The 18,569-nt window shown below is 38.0% G+C and overlaps 1 protein-coding gene across 1 annotated transcript; it reads left to right on the top strand.

The window, feature by feature from the left end:
• The first annotated feature begins 296 nt into the window (after positions 1-296).
• On the top strand, positions 297-14,479 carry LOC138339377 (uncharacterized). The gene is made up of 10 exons (XM_069290971.1): positions 297-412; positions 854-1,080; positions 1,374-1,658; positions 2,031-2,234; positions 2,598-2,637; positions 2,766-3,151; positions 4,339-4,476; positions 13,482-13,739; positions 14,055-14,185; positions 14,345-14,479. Exons 1-10 carry the CDS (start codon positions 297-299, stop codon positions 14,477-14,479), a joined length of 1,920 nt encoding a protein of 639 aa, XP_069147072.1.
• The last annotated feature ends 4,090 nt before the right edge of the window (positions 14,480-18,569 follow it).

Below are 18,569 nucleotides of genomic sequence, written 5' to 3'. Positions count from 1 at the left end.
GCACATTTCCTCGTTTGACTACAGGGCCTATAATAACAAGCGATTAGCATGAACTTTTCAGTAAGTTCTTGAAATTGAAACCTCCAGTCTTCAAGGGTGCTGAATCTGAGGATGCCTATGATTTTCTGGTTGATTGTCATGAGTTACTACATAAAATGGGCATAGTGGAACGATTTAGCGTTGAGTTTGTAACCTATAAGTTTCAGGGAAATGCCAAAATGTGGTAGCGGTCACATGTGGAGTGCCAGCCCGCACAAGCACCACCTATGACTTGGGCATCATTCTCTAGCTTATTTATGGAGAAGTATATCCCCCAGACCTTGAGGGATAGGAGGACAGATGATTTCTTGAGCCTAGAGCAAGGTAAGATATCAGTTACTGCGTATGAGGCTAAGTTTCGTGCATTATCCAGGTATGCCACCCAGCTTTGCTTCAGTCCACAAGAGCGGATTCGCCATTTTGCGAAGGGGTTGAGGTCAGATTTGCGGATTTCAGCCTTACAGGTAGCGGCTACAGCGAAATCCTTTCAGGAAGTGGTAGACTTCGTGATAGAGGTGGAGGGAGTGAAGCCAGATGACTTCACCATGACATCGACATCTAAAAGGTTTTGTAAGGGAGGTAAGTTTAATGGTTCTTACTCCAGAGGGAAGGGTTCAGGAGGTTATCCAGCCCGACCTATTCAGTCTTGACTCCAGACTGTAGTTGGGGGTCCACCGCAGACCGGTCAACACTTTTCTGAGTTTGGAGGTTATCCCCAGACTTCGTCATTCTCACAGAGACCTATGCTTGAATCCAGAGAGTGTTATGGATGTGGGGAGACTTGACACATTAAGAAGTATTGTCCAAAACATAGTTACAGACCTCAAATAGTTAGAGGTAGAGGTGGTCATAGAAGAGGCCGTCATTCTGGAGGGCGTGGTGGCCGAGGTAATGGTGGTCACCAAAACGGCCGAGGTGACGGACAAACTGGAAATACTGCAGCGCCACATGGTAGGGGCAATGGACAGACCGGTGATAGGGCCCATTGTTATGCTTTCCCTGGGAGATCTGAAGCGAAGACATCTGATGCTATTATCACAGGTAATATTTTGGTTTATGATTGCATGGTTTTGTATTATTTGATCCTGGATCCACATTTTCATATGTATCAACCCCATTTACTACTTGTCTTAATTTACATTGTGAATTGCTTGACATGCCTATTCGTGTTTCTACTCCAGTGGGTGAGTCTGTGATAGTTTAAAAGGTGTATAGGTCTTGTCCCATGACTTTTATGGAGACCAATACTCATGTAGACTTTGTTATCTTAGAAATGGTTGACTTCGATGTAATTCTGGGTATGACTTGGCTTTCTCCAAACTTCGCAATCTTAGATTGCAATGCCAAACCTTGGACCTTGGCCAAGCCTGAGACAAATCCGTTAGTGTGGGAGAGTGACTACACTTCCACTCCAGTTCGTATCATCTCCTTCATTCATGCTAAGAAAATGGTTAGAAAGGATTGTTTAGCTTTCTTGGCACACCTCAGGGATGATACTACCCAACTACCCTCAATAGAGACGGTTCCGGTAGTCCGTGAGTTTCTAGATGTGTTTCCTGCAGACCTTCCTGGTATGCCAACGGATAGAGATATTGACTTTTGCATTTATCTTGAGCTGGGTACTAACCCCATATCCATACCTCCTTATAGAATGGCTCCAGTGGAGTTAAGAAAGTTAAAGGCCCAATTTCAAGAGTTGTTAAGTAAAGGTTTCATTAGACCAAGTGCATCCCCTTGGGGTGCTCCGGTGTTATTTGTGAAGAAGAAGGATTGGAGTTTTCGGATGTGCATAGACTACCGGAAGTTGAACAAGGTAACTATTAAGAACAAGTATCCCATTCCTCGCATTGATGACTTGTTCGATCAGTTACAAGGTGCTTCTGTCTTCTCTAAGATTGACTTGTGATCTAGTTATCATCAATTGAAAATACAGGCAACGGATGTGCCAAAGACTGCTTTTCGAAACATGTATGGGCATTACTAATTTGTAGTAATGTCTTTTGGTCTTACGAATGCCCCTGCTGCTTTCATGAGCTTCATGAACGGGATTTTTAAGCCATATCTTGATCTCTTTGTGATCGTATTTATTGATGATATACTTATATACTCCAACAGTAAGAAGGAACATGAGGAGCATTTGAGAATTGTGTTGGAAGTGCTAAGAGAGAAAAGGCTTTATGCCAAATTCTTCAAGTGTGAGTTTTGGCTAGATTCAGTGTCCTTTTTAGGGCACGTGGTTTCTAAGGATGGAGTGATGGTGGATCCTTCTAAGATTGAAACAGTGAGAAATTGGGTAAGGCCTACTAATGTGTCAAAAATAAGGAGCTTTATTGGTTTAGCTAGCTACTACTGTCGATTTGTCAAGAGATTCTCTTCTATTGCTTCCCAATTGACGAACTTGACTAAAGAGAATGGTCCATTTATATGGTCGGACGAATGTGAAGAAAGCTTTCAGAAACTCAAGACCTTGCTGACTACTACACCTATCCTTACCTTGCCAGTAGAGGGTAAGAAGTTTATTTTTTATTGTGATGCATCCTATTCTGGTTTGGGTGCAGTGCTAATGCAAGAGAATAATGTAATTGCTTATGCTTCGAGGTAATTTATGTGCATGAACGTAACTATCCGACCCACGATTTGGAATTGGCCGCAGTTGTGTTTACATTAAAACAATGGAGACATTATCTATATGGGGTCAAGTGTGAAGTCTATACGGATCATCGTAGTCTACAGTATGTCTTTACTCAGAGGGATTTGAATTTGAGACAGAGGAGGTGGATGGAACTACTGAAGGATTATAATGTTAGCATCTTGTATCACCTAGGAAAGGCTAATGTTGTGGCAGACGCCTTAAGAAGAAAAGCAGAGAGCATAGGTAGTTTAGCCCACATACAAGTTTCTAGACGCCCATTGGATAAAGAGGTTCAGACTCTGGCTAACGACTTTATGAGGTTAGAAGTAAATGAGAGGGGAGGATTTTTGGTCAGTGTGAAGGCGAGATCTTTTTTTCTTGACAAGATCAAGGGAAAACAGTATGATGACGAGAAACTAAGCCGAATTCGGGATATGGTGTTGCGAGGAGAGGCTAAAGAAGCAATAACGGATGAGGAAGGTGTTTTGAGAATTAAGGGAAGGGTATGTGTGCCCCGTGTTGATTATTTGATCCACACTATTCTTAAAAAGGCTCATAGTTCCGGATATTCTATACATCATGGTGCAACCAAGATGTACCGTGACCTAAAGCAACTCTTTTTGTTGAGTAGAATGAAGCGTGACATTGTTGATTTTGTTGCCAAATGTCCAAATTGTCAGCAAGTAAAGTATGAACACCAGAGGCCCGGAGGAGAACTTCAGAGAATGCCCATTCCTGAATGGAAGTGGGAGAGAATTGCAATGGACTTCGTGGTTGGTCTTCCAAAGACATTGGGGAAGTTTGACTCTATTTGGGTAATTGTGGACAGATTAACTAAGTCATCTCACTTCATCCCGGTCAACGTGACCTATAATGCATAGAAGTTAGCCAGACTCTACATCTCAGAAATTGTTTGGTTGCATGGAGTTCCACTTTCCATCATATCAGATAGAGGTACGCAGTTTACTTCTATGTTATAGAGAACATTGCATGCTGAATTAGGTACTAGGTTGGACCTTAGTACAACATTTCACCCTCATACCGATGTTCAGTCTGAGTGAACAATTCAGGTGTTGGAAGATATGCTTCGTGCATGTGTGATAGAATTTGGGGGTCATTGGGATAACTTCTTACCCTTAGAGGAGTTTTCATACAATAATAGCTATCACTCAAGTATTGATATGGCTCCTTTCGAAGCATTGTATGGGAGGAGATGTAGGTCTCCCATTGGTTGGTTTGATGCATTTGAGGTTAGACCTTGGGGTACTTTTAATTTGAGGGATTCATTAGAGAAAGTGAAATCTATTCAAGAAAAGCTTTTAGCGGCTCAAAGATGGCAAAAGGAATATGCAGATCGAAAGGTTAGAGACTTGGAGTTCATGGAGGGTGAGCAAGTCTTGCTGAAGGTTTCTCCCATGAAATGGGTGATGAGGTTTGGAAAAAGAGGTAAGCTAAGCCCGAGGTATATTGGACCATTTGAAGTACTTAAGCGAGTAGGGGAGGTGGCTTATGAATTAGCCTTGCCCCCAGCACTCTCAGGAGTGCACCCGGTATTTCATGTGTCTATGCTGAAAAGATACCATGGTGATGGAAACTACATCATTCGTTGGATTCAGTTCTTCTTGATGAGAATTTGTCTTATGAGGAGGATCCTGCTGCTATCTTAGATAGGGAAGTCCGGAAGTTGAGGTCAAGGGAGATTGCATATGTCAAGGTTCAATGGAAGAATCGGCCAGTCGAAGAGTACACTTGGGAGAAGGAGGCCGATATGCAAGAAAGATATCCACACCTGTTTACAGATTCAGGTACTCCTTTTCGCCTTTGTTTTTCTTCTCGTGATCGTTCGGGGATGAAGGATGGGTAAATTGGTATCTATTGTAACGACCTGTTAGTAGTTTTGAGCAGTAGAGTTTATTTCTTGCAATTACAGTCTGAGTCGACGGATCCCACGACGGACCGTCAGGGGCACGACGGACTGTCAAGGGTGTGTCGTTCCAAAAAACTTAGAATTCTGAAAAATTTGGTACTGAGAACAACTCTCTGAACTTCACGACGACATGGCAGGACGGACCGTCGTGGGCACGACGGACCGTCACAGGCCCTTCTGTAAATTTCAGTCTCTGAACTCTGTGATGACTCAGCAGGGCGGACCGTCGTAGGCACGAAGGCCCGTCAGAGACTACGTGACCCTGACTGGGTCGGATTCCTGTTAAATATTTTAAGGGGCATTTTGGACTATTCCTGCTTATAATTATAAAGTTAGTGGTTTAATGTTAATAATATAATTACTTGGGGGTTAAAAGAGAGGACCTTGAAACAAGTAGTGGGGTATTTTATCATCTTTTAAACTTAATTATATGCTAATTAGGTAAAAGAAAGAGGGTTTGAATAAGAAAAAGAAAAAGAACAGAGAGAGAGGAAGAACGCAGCTTGGGAAAGTGGATTGTTTGACTTCAATTCTTCGGTGGAGGTAGATTATGGTTTATGCTATTCGTAGTAAACTCTTAATAGCGAATGATATGTATTGGGTAGTGTTGTAAACCCTTCTATATGCTTAATTGTATGCTTGCATGAATGTGATTATATAATTGTGATAAAATAAGCATGATTAAGCGATTGAATCCTAAATCTTGAAAACCCTAATCTACCTTGTTAATTATGATGCCTTGGTATAAAAGAAGGCTTGATGAACGAAAGTAGTGAGATTAGAGGATCGGGTGGCACGTTCCAGTACCAGGATAGTATATGAGGATCGGAGTGTCACGTTCCGACACAAGGATAGTATATGGATCGGGTGCCACGTTACGGTACAAGGATAGTATATGAGGATCAGAGTGTCACATTCCGACACCAGGATAGTATATAGATCGGGTGCCTCGTTCCGGTACCAGGATAGTATATGGATCGGAGTGCCATGTTCCACCACCAGGATAGAATATAGATCGGGTGTCACGTTCCGACACCAGGATAGTATGATGAGGATCAGAGTGTCACGTACCGACACCCGGATAGAATATGGAGCGGAGTGTCACGTACCGACACGAGAGAAGTAAAGATAATGAATCTTGAAAGATGTTAATATACTCAATTTAATGAACCTAATTCCCAAATAATTATGATGGGGAGGCGTGAGTCCTCATTGATGTGCTTGGTGTTATGACCAAAGGTTATGGTAATTGTAAATGTCGCATATTGAGTATTGTAGTTGATTTTATGATATTATCTGATATATACTGTTTTCAATTTTTAGTTGGCCGATGATATCTACTCAGTACTCGTATTTTGTACTGACCCCTACTTGTAATTGTTTTTCTTTGTTATTTCTGGAGTGCAGCAAATGTACCGTCGTCTTCAACTCAACTGCAACTCTAGGCAGTCTTCATTACACCGAATTTTAGGGTAAGCTAACGCTTCTACCTTGGACTGGATCTTCTTCTTCATGTCTTGATTCCTTGAAGTTCCGGCATGGACTAGCTTTTTATTTATACTAGCTTTCTAGATACTCTTAGAATTAGTAATTTGAGGATAGATGTTCCTGTGATGATGACTTCAAGATTTTGGAAATAATAAGTATTGAGTTTTTAGAAGTTATTTAAACGATTTTCATTAATGAGTTTAAGTCTTCCGCATTATATTCTGTTTATTATGTTTGAAATATTGGGGTTTAGATTGGTTGGTTCGCTCACATAGGAGGGTAAGTTTGGGTGCCACTCGCGACCCGCTTTGGGTCGTGACAAAATATTGTAATATCAAAGTAAATAAGGCTTGGTATGAATTAAACAAGGTTCTTCTAGTCTATCATGTACTAACTTGTGATCAATATGTAAGGATGGTTGTTATGTGAGTCGATTATGGTAAATTTTCTGAGCTACTGACTATATGTGTTATGTCATGATAATTAAGTATAATTTACCCAATATGAATTGATACCAATTGAATTAGTAAAAATTTAATTAGGTCATTCTATTTTATAAACTCGATAAAGTAATATATATGTTGTGGTCTACACTCTAGTGTAAATGAAGCATGATTTAGATATGATGTTCTATATATTTAGATACTTCCCTAAATGTATATTATTAATAAAATATGATTGATGAACAAACTAGGTAAATTGGTTTATTATCTATAACTCTCTACTTCCTAATATATATGTCATGTATTGTATTAGACTGTTGTATGATCTTGTATCGACTTTTACAATATATTTTTATGATAATGGTACATTAAATACTATTCTTTAAATGATTTGTTGAATAAAGAGTATTAATGTTCAATGATAACCAAAGGCTAAAGAATTGGTAAGAATTGCTCTACTCTCCTACTTCTCTACTTCTCCACAACAATGTTGATAAAGACTTGTATTGCGTTGTGTTGTATGGTAAGCATATGGTGGTGGTGTTTACTTATTGTCATTATATATGTTTTTAACATGGGATTTTATGTAAAATTTATTGTAACAACCCTAAAAATTTCTACGCTAAATAATGCTTAATGTGTCTAGAGTGCCTACGATTAGACTGGGTTCACATGGATTGATGCGCGTAGAACCAGACCTCTAAACCCTTACAATAGCCAAGCCAACTAACTTGGGAAGTTAATTGAACTATGAATGGTTCGGTCCAGCAATGTAGGGCTCGCAAATATGAAGAATTACTCGGATGAGACTTTATCGGACATAAAAAGGGGAAATCTTATGTTTGGAAGGTCTAGGGATAAAATGATTTTTTTCCAGGATAAGGGTAGTATCGTAATTACCCAAATATATAATTAATTATTTAATTTATGAGGTGGAGGGTAATTTTTGGGAGAGAGGGCCAAAAATTTGCTCTTAGAGTGAAGTCTTGCTCTACCCGGGTGCGAACCTAGGTGGAAACGATGATTTAAATTGTTTTTTTTAAGTTTGTAAATTAATGTAATTTATTAATATTTATTATTTATCGGCTGATTTTAAAAAAAGGGAAATCATATTTTTTTTAATATTTAACTAAACCTTATTTGACTAAGTCCTAAACTAGACTCATAAGCCTAAGATAACTCTCTCCTCTCACATCTATCTCTCATTTTCACGATCAAACAAACTCCCATTCTCATTCTCTGTGTAAAATAACATACAAGGTCAGAAGATAAACAAAAGATCTTCACACTTGAAGAACTCAAAACAAAAATTTTGAACAAACAATTAATCAAAATTGATAGGCAAAGAAAGGAAATTTTCCATCAAAAGTTTGTTGTTGAATCTTCGATTTGGACGCTAGGGTTGAAGAAGGTTTTCGCATCAACTTAAAGATTTGAACGTCATACAAGGTATAGGTTCTCTTCTCACTTTTTCTCTTTCCCAAGAGACCCCTTAAGGTTCAATATATCCATCTGAAAACCTAGAGGTGTTTCCCCGTTGCATGTCGCTGTCAGTAGCTCCCTTCGAATCTTAGGTTGATTATGTTTGCTGGTAGAAAACTAGGGATAAAACACATTTTGCGATGCTTATGTGTTTATATGTATGTTATGAATAATGTGACTTATGTTGTTATTTTACGAAAATGTAACTACGTCCGTTTAAGTGTTTTGCCGTGGCTATTGGTCACAGTTTAGAAATTGAAATGGTATGTTAGTTCTTTGTATTTCATGTACACATGTTTATGTAAATTATTATGGTCATATGAGATGAAAATGGTATGATATGAGTAATAATATCTTGGCTAAACTAATTCATAATAATGCACCTAAAACGTTCTGAACGCCCTATAAAATTCCCCTGAGAACTATTGTGTAATGGAATGGAAAAAAAGATGAAAATGTAACTCAAATTTAAAGAACCTTTTTTTATTAATTTCAGAAAATTTAGGTTTTTAAAAATTTCATGAAAATTGAAGAAAAACAAATGACTTCGTTGAGGGTCAATCCCGTGACCTCACAACGTTAAAAGTTGTTAAAATAAAGAATTGAAATACAATGTGGAAAGGGGGAATAGAACCATGCTCATAGAAGGAAAATAAAGTATGCAAATAAGAAATGAGAGGAGTGGGATTCGAACCCACAACCTCCCGGTCAAGCTTAGAATAAAAATGAAAAGAAAATAAGTGTGAGGCGTGGAAATCGAACCCACAACTTGTAGGCTGAAATGGAGAATTAAAAGAACAATAAAGTGAGGCTATGGGGGTTCGATCCCAGAACCTCATGGTAAACTCAAAAAAGTCATGGAAAAAGAAATTAAAATAAAAAGGGTTGCGGGGGTTCGATCCCACAACCCCTCGGCCAAGAAAGAGAAAATTTAAAGAAGATGAAAGAGTTGGGGCTTGATTTAGGTTGCCAAGCAGTGTGGACCAAAATAAAATAAAGGAGAAATGTATGTCTTATCCTAGGGGTTTGAAATTGGGTTCCCTTGCACATATTCCTTATTGATACATAAGTCATACGTGAATTAAATGTTTAAAAATAATGCTGCCTACATACATCGGAATAAAGATCTTCGCATAAATACAAGATGCATAAGTCTTGTACCACATAATCTTAGAAGGATATGAATCGCTTAGACGAATTATGATTGAAGCCTAATAGCTTGTATGTATAGACCCATAAGTTTAACATACGTTAGAATAAAGTGAAGCTAAGATATATGTATTGAAATGATGATATGAACAATTAAATAATGAAACCCTAGAAGGGTTAAGTAAGAGTGTGAAACACACTAGATGTCCAAGTGCATCGGCAAATGATGATATAAACATTCACATAAAAAGTTGTGAGTAATTATGCATAGAAAATGTGCTAATACTAAAGATTATGAGAGGTGAAGCCTTATTTTGGGAAAGGCTGACGTTCATGTAACTTTGCTGAGATGATATTGTGCGGCATACCGGGTATGGATCTCCTTATATCTTCTAGCCTTCGAACCTATACTGCCAATATAGGGATCTAGCGGCGTTCAATTCCCATTTACTCTATCATGTTTTGGGTCACTCTGCCTGATGATTCCACATATTTTCAGCGTGGGGGAGGCACAAAATTTTACGATGCTCACATGATCTTTGTCAGTTAAAGTAGATATTCTCAAAGAATGAATGACCAGCCTAAAATGATGCACATAAAGAAATGAATGTTACGAAAGGCGTTAGGATAAGATAATAAAGAGTTGACCTAGACATAAGTAATGATACTAGGTCATTCTTGATCATTGCACAATGAACCTGATGAAAGTCTTAAACTACAACTTAGGTATTACTCGTGTCTACACTAGCTTATGAATGTATGAAGTGAAGTATGTTTGAATGAATGAAGCGAACTTTGTGTTTGCTAAAGAAGGCTCCCTAGGTGAGGTCCCATATGATGATACCTCATTTTAAGGAGTCTTGATGTCAAGTCCATTATCCCAAAGTCTCATGTGTATGAATGAATGATATAATGATTTAATGTGCTATATGCAATATGTTATATGCTATGTGTAAGACGTTATGTGTTGTGCAAAATATGATACGTATGATGATGCATGTTACTATCATGGCATAACTTTCCTAATCCAAATTTGGCATGTCCACTTTCTTTCCAAATCCAAATTAGGTAAGTCTACTGACTTGACTTTCCATAAATCATGTTAATAGGAAAGAGATATTTTTACTCATGCATGTCCTTTACTTGTGCTTGCATATACCCATAAGTAGTACAAGTGTGTACTAACCCATACAACGATATAATTTTAGGTGCAGGAAGGTGGAGGCTAGAGCTTACAGGTTAACGTGGCAGCTATCCAGACGTGGAGCTTTTATTCGGACTTGGTAGGTCCTCATGTGATTGAGGATATCTACCATTATTATCTTGCTTAGATTTAGGATTTATCTATTGAATCATGTTCTCGTAGTGTTTTTTTCCACTTTCATTTCAGACTTTGTATTTGTGCCATTTTAGCAAGGAAACGTTTAATCAAAATTATGAACTGTTTCTTTAAATTTATTATATCTATATTAGACGGTTGATTTGTGAACACCTATGATGCTAAGTTTAAAATGATTAGCATGAAATAAGAAAAAAAAGTTTAAATTTTAGGCTAAAGTCAACCTAGATGAAGTAACAATGATGTATGTAGGCTTGTCTATGACCTCTAAGAGGTCAACGAGGCCGGTCTCATTAGGGGTCTAGATTCTGATCGTGACAAAGTTGGTATCAGAGCTCTAAGTTAAATTTTGAGGATAATAAGTTCACATCAACCACATTGAGCAGTTTCTATGTCATGATAGTGAGTGCATCACTATCATGAATTAGAGATTGCATGATGCATAGGAAAATTTCCCTTTTTCTGATCTAATTGTGCCTTTCATAATGTCTGATTTTCATTGTTTTATTAGCATGTCTAACATAAATACTTGTTACTTTATAGAAAATGAATACTAGGAGAACAATTAGTCAAAGGAGAGGAGGAGAAGCTATTGGGGGAAATCAGCTTCCACCCTAGGATCCGGTTGAAGGAGTGGCTATGCCGGTTAACCCTACTAGGTTGACTGATGTTGAGGTGCGATCATCTCTTACTCATATGGCACAAGACATCACTATTCAGGCACAGGCTATGACTAACTAGGTCAACAGGTAGAATGTTCAAAGGGAGAACCCACCTGTTCGTAGTATAACTTACATGCTGAGAGACTTTATGAGGATGAATCCTTCTATGTTCAATGGGTATAAGACTTTGGACGATCCTCGGGAGTTTGTGGATGAGGTGCATAAGATCTTTGTAGCTATGGGGGCCACAGATACTGAGAAAGCAAAGTTTGATTCCTATCAACACAAGAATGTTGCATAGACTTGGTGAAAGATGTTGCAAGATAGCCGAGTTTTGGGAGGACTTCCGTTCATTTGGAATATCTTTAAGACAGCCTTTGTTGAGAGATTCTTTCCCAGAGAGATGAGAGAGACCAAGGTTGAGTAGTTTATCAACCTTAAGCAGGGATCCATGACAAACTGAGTATCCCTGAAGTTTCTTAAACTGTCCAAGTATGCTACTTCCTTTGTATCTAATAACAAGAATTAGATGATCAAGTTTCTCACAGGAATCAACGAAAATTCTGAGGAGAAGGGTCTGTCTGGGATGCTCCACGATAACATGCACCTCTCAAGGTTGACGGTGCATATCCATCATTGACGGTGCATGTCCACCATGTAGAGGACAACCGGATGAAAAGAGGTATTCGTGATGCTAAGAGGCCTAAGCCTCATGATCAAGAAGGTCCTAGCAATGGGGGCAAAAATAATAACTATTGCGTCCATGGGCAGGCCAAATTTAAAAAGGAGAAAGAGAGTTCAAGGAACTCTAACTGTTAGAGGAGGCAAAAACGAGCCCATGAAGGAAATGAAGGTGAGAGGCATCGTCCCAGAAAGGATTGTGCTAAGTGAGGTCGTGGTTACAATGGAGAGTGCATATAGGGCACTAATGTCTTCTTCGGTTGCAGTAAGAGTGGGCACATGGTAAAGGACTTATCATAAAAAAGAGGTCAGGCTGGCGGTAATGCTCAACCTAGGCCTAATCCATTGGATGCAGCACCAGCCTAGCCTCCTTAGAGGAACAAGTTCTACGCCCTGAAGGGCTGAAGGAGTAGGAGAAGTCTGTTGATGTGGTCATAGGTATGTTGCAAGAATTCTCAACTTCTACTTATGCTTTACTTTATCCAGGGTCTACGCTTTCCTTGTAACTCCATTGCTTTCTCTAACTTTTGAGATGTTTCTTGATGCTCTACATGATTTTATAGTTGATAGTAAACCTTTATGAGAAAATCATAGAACTTATAGAGTATATCATGATTGCCCAATAGTTCTATGTGGTAAGAGTATGTTTGAAGACTTGGTTGAGTTACCAATGCATGATTTTGATGTTTTTCTTTGTATGGACTAGATTCTTAGTTGTTATGCTTAAATAGATTCTCATAATAGGGTTGTAATATTTAGTTTCCCTAATAAAGAAGAGCTAGTCATGGAGGGGTACAACTCAAGTCATCCTAATCACTTTATTTTGAAACTTAATGTCAACAAAATGATGTCCAATGGGTTATTGTTTCATCATGTGAGTGTTAATGATTTAGATCATGACATTCTTTCCATAGACTCCGTGCATGTAGTAAATGACTTCCAAGATGTATTTCCTGATTATTTGCCTTTAGTTCCTACCCTCGAGAGATTGTCTTTGGTATCGAATTAAAACCCGATACAAAACTAATTTCAATTCTTCCATACAAAATTTTTCCAGCTGAACTCAAAAAGTTGAAGCTACAGTTAAAAGATCTCACTGATAAAGGTTTCGTTCAGTCGAGCATATCCCCTTGGGACTCTCCAGTGTTATTTGTGAAATAGAAAGATGGAATCCTTAGAATGTGTATCGATTATTGGCAGCTCAACAAAGTTACTATCAACAATAAGTATCCACTTCCCAAAATAGATTACTAGTTCGACCAACTCAAAGGGTCTAGTTTCTTCTTGAAGATTGATTTTGATTCACGGTACCATCAGCACACAGTTAGGGATTGAGATTCCCCAAAGCAGCCTTCCGTATCCGTTATGGTCACTATAAGTTCCTTGTTATTTCATTTGGTCTCACGAATGTACCTACTGCATTTATGGATATGATGTATAGGGTCTTTCGTGAAAACCTTCACTCTTTTATCATAGTATTCCTTGATGAAATTTTCAACTACTCAAAGGCCAAGGAAGTGGATGAACAAAATTTTAGACTAACCTTGCAGGTACTTATATAACATTAGTTGTATGCAAAATTTAGTAAGTGCCAGGCTTAGATCAGTGACTTTCCTGGGTCATGTTTTGTCTGACAAAGGTGTGGAGGTAGATCCCAGGAAGACTGAAGCTGTTAAGAATTGGACAAAACCTCTTAATCCAATAGATATTCGTATCTTCTTGGGATTGGTTGGTTATTATCATAGGTTGGTGGAGGGTTTTTCATCCATTGATGCTTTACTGATTGATTTTACTAAGAAGAAGTCAAAGTTTGAATGGACGGAGGCTCGTGAGAAAAGTTTCCTGGAGCTCAAGGATATACACACATCAGCCTCAATGCTTACTTTGCCTATGTGTGGTTAGAATTACACTATGTATTGCGATGCATCAAGGGTTTGTTTGGCTGTGTTCTTATGCAGGGTGGTAAGGTGAGAGCTTATGCATCCAGAAAACTCATGTTTCACAAAAAGAATTATCCCACTCATGACCTTGAGTTGCAACTGTGGTGTTTGCACTAAAATTGTGGAGGCACAATTGAATGGAGTTCATTTGGATGTGTTCACAGACCCCAAGAGTCTCCATTACGTGTTCACACAAAAGGAGTTGAATCTACATCAGCGGAGATAGTTGGAGCTTCTGAAGTACTATGACATGAATGTTCAATACCATCCAGGTAAAGCTAATATTGTAGGTGATGGTTTGAGTAGTATGAGCATGGGAAGTACATCCGACGCTGAGGATGGGAAGAAGCAGTTTATACATAAACTTGCCAGACTGGGTGTACGGTTAGTTGACTCTACTATTGTGGGTGTTTGAGTTGATCCTTGTTTTGAATCATCTTTAGTAGTGAAAGTCAAGGAGGGTCGACATATGGATCCTGTGTTGATGGAGCTTAAGGACTCAATATAGCTTAATATGAATGAGTCTTTTCCTTTTGGAGATGACTATATTCATATGTACCAGGATAGGATCTGTGTACCAGATGTGGATGATTTGAAAACAAAGCTTATTACAGAGAACTATGTGGCCAAGTGTCCTAATTTTCAACAAGTTAAGGAAAAATATCTTAAGCCTGGCGATCTTACTCAAATATATTGAGGTTCCGACTTGGAAATGATAGACTATTAATATAGACTTCATGGTTAGTATTTAGAAGACTTGGAGACAACATGAGTACATATCGGTTGTTATGGATAAATTGACTATGTCTGCGTATTTTATCCCTATGAAGTCTACTTACAGAACCGAGGATTATGTGAAACTATATATTGATGAGATTGTGAGATGGCATGGGATTCCTTTGTCTATTATTTAAGATAGAAGATCTTAGTTCACTTCATATTTCTGGAGATCCTTTTAGAAGAGCTTAGGCACGTAGGTGAATTTTAGTACTGCCTTTCATCCTCAAATTGTTGGGCAGGCAATGTGCACAATTCAGACAATATAGGACATGCTGAGGGCGTCTGTTATTGACTTCAAGGGTAGTTCGCACGACCATCTGCCTTTAATAGAGTTCTCGTATAATAATATCTATCACTCCAGCATTGGGATGTCAATGTTTAATGCACTGTATAATAAGAAATGTAGGTCTCCAGTTGGGTGGCTAGTAGTTTGAGAGTAATCCATTGTGGGTCCAGAGATCATTCATGAGGCCTTACAGAAGGTCAGGGTTATTTGGGACAGGTTGGGTACTGCTTACCGTCGGTAGAAGTCTTATGCAAACAACAGAAAACGACCAGTAGAATATGATGTTTGTGACCACGTTTATTTGAAGATATCACCTATGAAGAGGGTGATAAGGTTTGGCAGGAATGGGAAGTTGAGTCCGAGGTATCATCTTAGGCCATATGAGATCCTACAACGTGTGGGAGAGGTGTCCTATGAGTTTGCATTGCCTGCGAAACTAGCTTTTGTTCATATAGTCTTTCATGTCTCTATGTTAAATAAGTGCCTAGGTGATCCAGCGTTGATTCTACCTGTGAATGATTAGGGGTTGATTAAAATTTGTCCTATGAGGAGGTACCTTTTGAAATTTTTTACAGACGGGTCAAGCGGCTAAGGAACAAGGATATTGCAACAGTGAAGGTATTGTGGAGGACTCATCTTGTTGAGGGCGCTATGTGGGAGGCCGAGGCCGATATTAGATCCCTCTACCCCCATTTTTATGCTCTTGAGGTTAGACTTCCTACTCTTAAGTCTAAGTTTCCATATCTCTCAATTCTTTTTTGCTATTACTTGATTTTGTATAGTAACTATGTTATGATCTAAATGCTATTACGCGAAATAGTTAGTAGTGTCATTAAGAAAAGAATGTTCATAAAGGGGAGGGGGGAATAATGTAACAACCCTAAAAACGACTATGCTACATAATGCTTAATCTACCTAGAATGCATACCATTAGACCAGGTTCACATGGATATATGCGCGTAGAACCAGCCCTCTGAACCCTTACTACATCAAAGACAACTAACTTGTAGAGTTATTTGAGCTAGGAAATGTTCGGTCCATCCATGTAGGGTTCCCAAATATAAAGATTTACTCGGATGAGTCTTTACCAGACTTAAAAAGGGGAAATCTTAAGTTTGAAGGGTCTAAGGGTAAAATGGTCTTTTTTCCAGTCTAAGTGTAATATCATAATTACCCCAAATATATAATTAAATAATTAATTAATAAGGTGGAGGGGAATTTTTTCAGAGAGGGCCGAACATTTGCTCTTAGAGTGAAGTCTTGCTCTACCTGGGTTCAAACCTAGGTGGAAGCGATGATTTAAATTGGTTTTTTATGTTGGTTAACTAATGTAACTTACTAATATTTATTATTTATTGGATGATTTAAAATAAACGGAAATTAGATTTTTGTAATATTTAACTAAACTTTAATTGACTATGTCCTAAACTAGACTCCTAAGCCTAATATAACTCTCTCCTCTAACGTCTATCTCTCACATTCACGATCAAACAAACTCTCATTCATATTCTCTCTAAAAAATGACATAAAAGAACAGAAGATAAACCAAATTTCTTCACACATGAAAAACTCCCAACAAAAATTTTAAACAAATAACTCATAAAATTTTTTCGGAAAATGATGGAGATTTTCCGTCAAAAGTTTGGTGTTGAAACTTGGATTTTGACGTGAGTGTTGGAGTAGGTTTGGTCGTCAAATTCATGGTTTAAATATCATAAAAGGTATGGGTTCTCTTCTCTCTTTGTCGCTTTCCCAAGAGAACCCTTAAGGTTCACTATATTCCATCCAAAAAATAGGGTTGCTTCACCGTTGCATGTCCGTGTCACTAGCTCCCATTGAATCATAGGTTGATTATGTTTGTTTGTAAAAAAAACTAGGGACAAAACATGTTTTCGTGATGCTTATGTGTTTATATGTATGTTCAGAGTTATGGGACATGTAACTACGTGCGTTTAGGTCTGTTGTCCTGGTTATTGTTTACGGTTTAAAAATTTAAATGGCATGTTAGTTCTTTGATTTCACGTACGCATGTTTATGTAATTGTGACGTTCATATGATATTAAAAGTTGATGATTTGAGTTATAATTTCTTGGCTAAACGGATCCCTACAAATGCACCTAAAACGTTCTAAATGCATAATGAAATTCCCGTATGAACTAACGTGCAATAGAATGCAAAAGAAGCTGAAAATGTAACTCAAATTTCCAGCATCTTGTTGATTAATTTCAGCAAATTTAAGTTGTTTAAAATGTCATGAAAGGTGAAGAAAAATAAGTGATGTTACTGAAGTTCGAATCCGTCACCTCACAACGTTAGAATTTGTGAAAATAAAGAATTGAAAAACAATGTGGTAAGGGGAATCAAACCGTGCTCCTTGGTGGAAAATTAAGTATGAAAATTAGAAATGCGAGAAGTGGGATTCTAACTCACAACGTCTTGATCAAGATTAAGAAAAAATGAAATGAAAATAAGTGTGAGGCGTGGAAATCGAACCCACGACCTCTATGCTGAAAGGGAGAATTAGAAGAATAATACAGTTAGGTTGTGTGGGTTCGATCCCACAACCTCATGGTTAACTAGAAAAAGCCATGCAAAAAGAGATTAAAATAAAAGGGGTTGTGGGGGTTCGATCACACAACCCCTTGGCCAAGAAAGAGAAAATTTAAAGAAATGAAAATAAAAGAAAATGAAGGCGTTAGGGCTTGAACTTAGGATCCCAATCCGCGTGGACAAAAATAAAACAAATGAAAAATATAACTATTGTCCAAGGTAATGAAAACCAGGTTCCCTTGTCAAAATTTCATATTGATACATAAGTCATACGTGAATTAAATGTTCAAGAATGATGCTTCCTACATAGATTGTATTTGAAATCTTGGCATACATAAAAGATTCAGAAGTCATGTACCACATAATCTTAAGGAGATGTGAATCACTTAAAGGAATTATGATTGAATCCTCATGGCTTGTATGTGTAGACCCATAAGCGTAGCATACATTAATAGAAAGTTAACCTAAGATGTATGTAATGAAATGATTATATGAACAATTAAATGATGAAACCATAGAAAGGTTAAGTAAGACTGTAGAACATACTGAATAGCCATGTGTATTGTAATATAATGATATGAACATTAACGTAAAAAGGTGTGAGTATTTATGTAGAGTAAATATGCTAATACTAATGATTGTGGTGACAACATGATATGAGGCTAATGTTAAAGATGAGAGTAATCTCAAATGATCGTAAGTAAGTGTTACTAAAACGTACTCACCTATGAGAGTGTAAAGTTAATGAAGAGACCAGTCTATATGATCACTCTAATGAATGTATAAAGATTCACACACTTAATATTGATGATGACATTTAGAAATAATCTATTGAGCTATGATGTCCTCATACTAGAAGCTAGCTTCCATGATGTTAGAGGTGAATGTAATGGAACTTTATAGTTAGAACCGATAGACTATCTATCAGCGGTAATTCCTTCTTTTTTGAAGGGCGGAGGTTCATGTAACTCTCATGATATGAGACTTTCCAGCATTCTGGGTATGAGTCTCCTTATATTTCCTAGTCTACGAACTTAAACTGCCAATATAGGGATCTGGTGGGTTTCAATCCCCATGTACGCTAGCATGTTTTGGGTCCTTCTTTACGGTGATTCCACCTATTTTCTGTGTGGGGGAGACACTGTATTTCATGATTCTCACATGATCTGTG

The sequence above is a fragment of the Solanum lycopersicum genome, chromosome 11 (assembly GCF_036512215.1).
Source record: "Solanum lycopersicum chromosome 11, SLM_r2.1".
NCBI lineage: Eukaryota > Viridiplantae > Streptophyta > Magnoliopsida > Solanales > Solanaceae > Solanum > Solanum lycopersicum.
This window is presented reverse-complemented; position numbering and strand designations above follow the sequence as displayed.